The 2,012-nt window shown below is 27.7% G+C and overlaps 1 protein-coding gene across 1 annotated transcript in view; it reads left to right on the forward strand.

Annotated features, from left to right (window-relative positions):
• Positions 1-2,012, forward strand: part of LOC107625288 (phosphate transporter PHO1) — a 22,694-nt gene that overhangs the window by 19,398 nt on the left and 1,284 nt on the right. Inside the window, exons 12-13 of the mRNA XM_016327898.2 lie at positions 474-752; positions 1,511-1,647. Coding sequence (XP_016183384.1) covers positions 474-752; positions 1,511-1,647 — 416 coding nt within the window. The remainder of the gene's footprint in view (positions 1-473; positions 753-1,510; positions 1,648-2,012) is intronic.

Raw genomic sequence — 2,012 nt, forward strand, 5'->3', positions numbered from 1 at the left:
ATTTTATAATACAATAATATTTGTGTTAATGTCTTATCTGTCACATATGATTTTATGTATTTTTGCCTTTATTTCAATGTGTCGTACTTGTAAACAAAAAGAACTTTTATTTTTTTTTTCTTTTTAATTTGTTCAATTAAGGAAAAACAAAAATGTCTTTTACCAAAAAGCTAAAAATAAAAACCAGAACTATTTATTTTATTTTATTGCTATTCTGTTTTTGTGCATACTCCATCATCCATGTATGTAAAATTTAAAAGGTAAAAATGATTTTTTAGTTTAGCGGTACAATAGAATGAATATAAATATATAATGCAAGGGAAGTGAGTGGTAGCTAGTATGTGTAACTTTGATACACCTTAAAGAGTACAAGTGTAATTTAATTATATATATTATTGCTACTATATTTGCAAATACTAATTGATGTTTGGTACTAAATTTGTGTAATCAATTAACACCACATTCTCTACTAGTGTACAAGGCGATGGTTTGATGATGGCGATGTAAACCATTTACTTAACATGGGGAAGTATGTTTCAGCAATGGTTGCAGCAGGGGCAAGAGTGACATATAGCAGGCAAGATAACCATTTATGGTTTGCTATGGTCTTAGTCACTTCTGTGGTGGCCACACTTTATCAACTCTATTGGGATTTTGTCAAGGATTGGGGCCTTCTTAATCCTAACTCTAAGAATCCATGGCTCAGAGATGATCTCATTCTCAAGAATAAAACCATATACTACATCTCTATGGTAACTTCTCTACCAATTATCTAAGTATTAACATCAATAAAAAGCATATGCACTATCCGTTTCTATTTTGTCTTTCAAACAAAAAAATAAGTACAAAGCAAACTTTTCAAAATCGTATTGGTGATCGACTCAATAAAACTAAAAATAAAAAATTTAAAATTTAATTTAGGTTTAATTGGTAGCCGATATCTTTAATTAACTTGACTAGTTTTCAGTTTTCGATCAGGCTTTTAAAATAATGGTACAATATATAAATTTTTTTGCACAAAAAAAAAAAATTCTTATATTTTCTATACTTATTAAAAGTGGAGATAAAATATGTATTTGTTGCTTTGTTTTTGTAATTTTGTTTAGAGATAATAACTTAAACAAAGCCTATATCTATATAGAGTTTTGGATATGAAATGTCATTTTGATTATTCAAATATTAGTCTGCGGTTGGTTTGTATTTTTATTTTTTGTTTTTAAAATTTTGAAAAAAAAAACAAAAAATAAAAACAGAAACAAAATTTTATTTTTTTACTATTTTCTCTTTTTTATTTATAACATTCTAAAAATAAAATTATTAAAAGTAAAAGCGTAGATCAAATCACTCTTTGTTTGATAAATCAGTATTCGCTTTGAGTGATTTTTTGAGGAGAACTAATGTTGATACAATGTAATCATTTCAATACTTGATGATGGAGTTTCGTCACTAAAATTGTAATATGTTTTAATTTTGTAATTAATAAGAAGTGATTATTGGATTTGGATTTCAGGCATTGAATGTTGTCCTAAGAGTGGCTTGGGTGGAAACCATCATGCATCTGAGATTGGGGCCTATTCAAACAAGGCTACTAGAATTTTTGTTGGCTTCATTGGAAGTTATCCGAAGAGGACATTGGAATTTCTACAGGTGCAATATTCTCACGCTTTTTAGAATTTCTACTACACTTTTTCCTTTTACTTTTTATTATTTTTTACAATTAATAAGAATTTCTTTTTCAATCCGTTGATTTCATTTAATTAGGGCTATAAGATGCCCAGCTCCGATGCCACAACTAACTAAAGTGATATAACATGAAAGTATTTGTGAATAACAAAGAGAAAGCTTATGGCTACAGATACTATGACTAGAATGCAAACAAATTAACATATGTTCTCCCTTTTACAAAATATTTTTTAAACTAAGCATGGGTTCTTAAAATCTAATAACCTTATTGCTTCCTATCAAACGAATATTCAAGGGTAACCTCTAAACTAGAACAAAATTAATAATCT

This window comes from Arachis ipaensis, chromosome B02 (genome assembly GCF_000816755.2).
Source record: "Arachis ipaensis cultivar K30076 chromosome B02, Araip1.1, whole genome shotgun sequence".
NCBI classification, from domain to species: domain Eukaryota; kingdom Viridiplantae; phylum Streptophyta; class Magnoliopsida; order Fabales; family Fabaceae; genus Arachis; species Arachis ipaensis.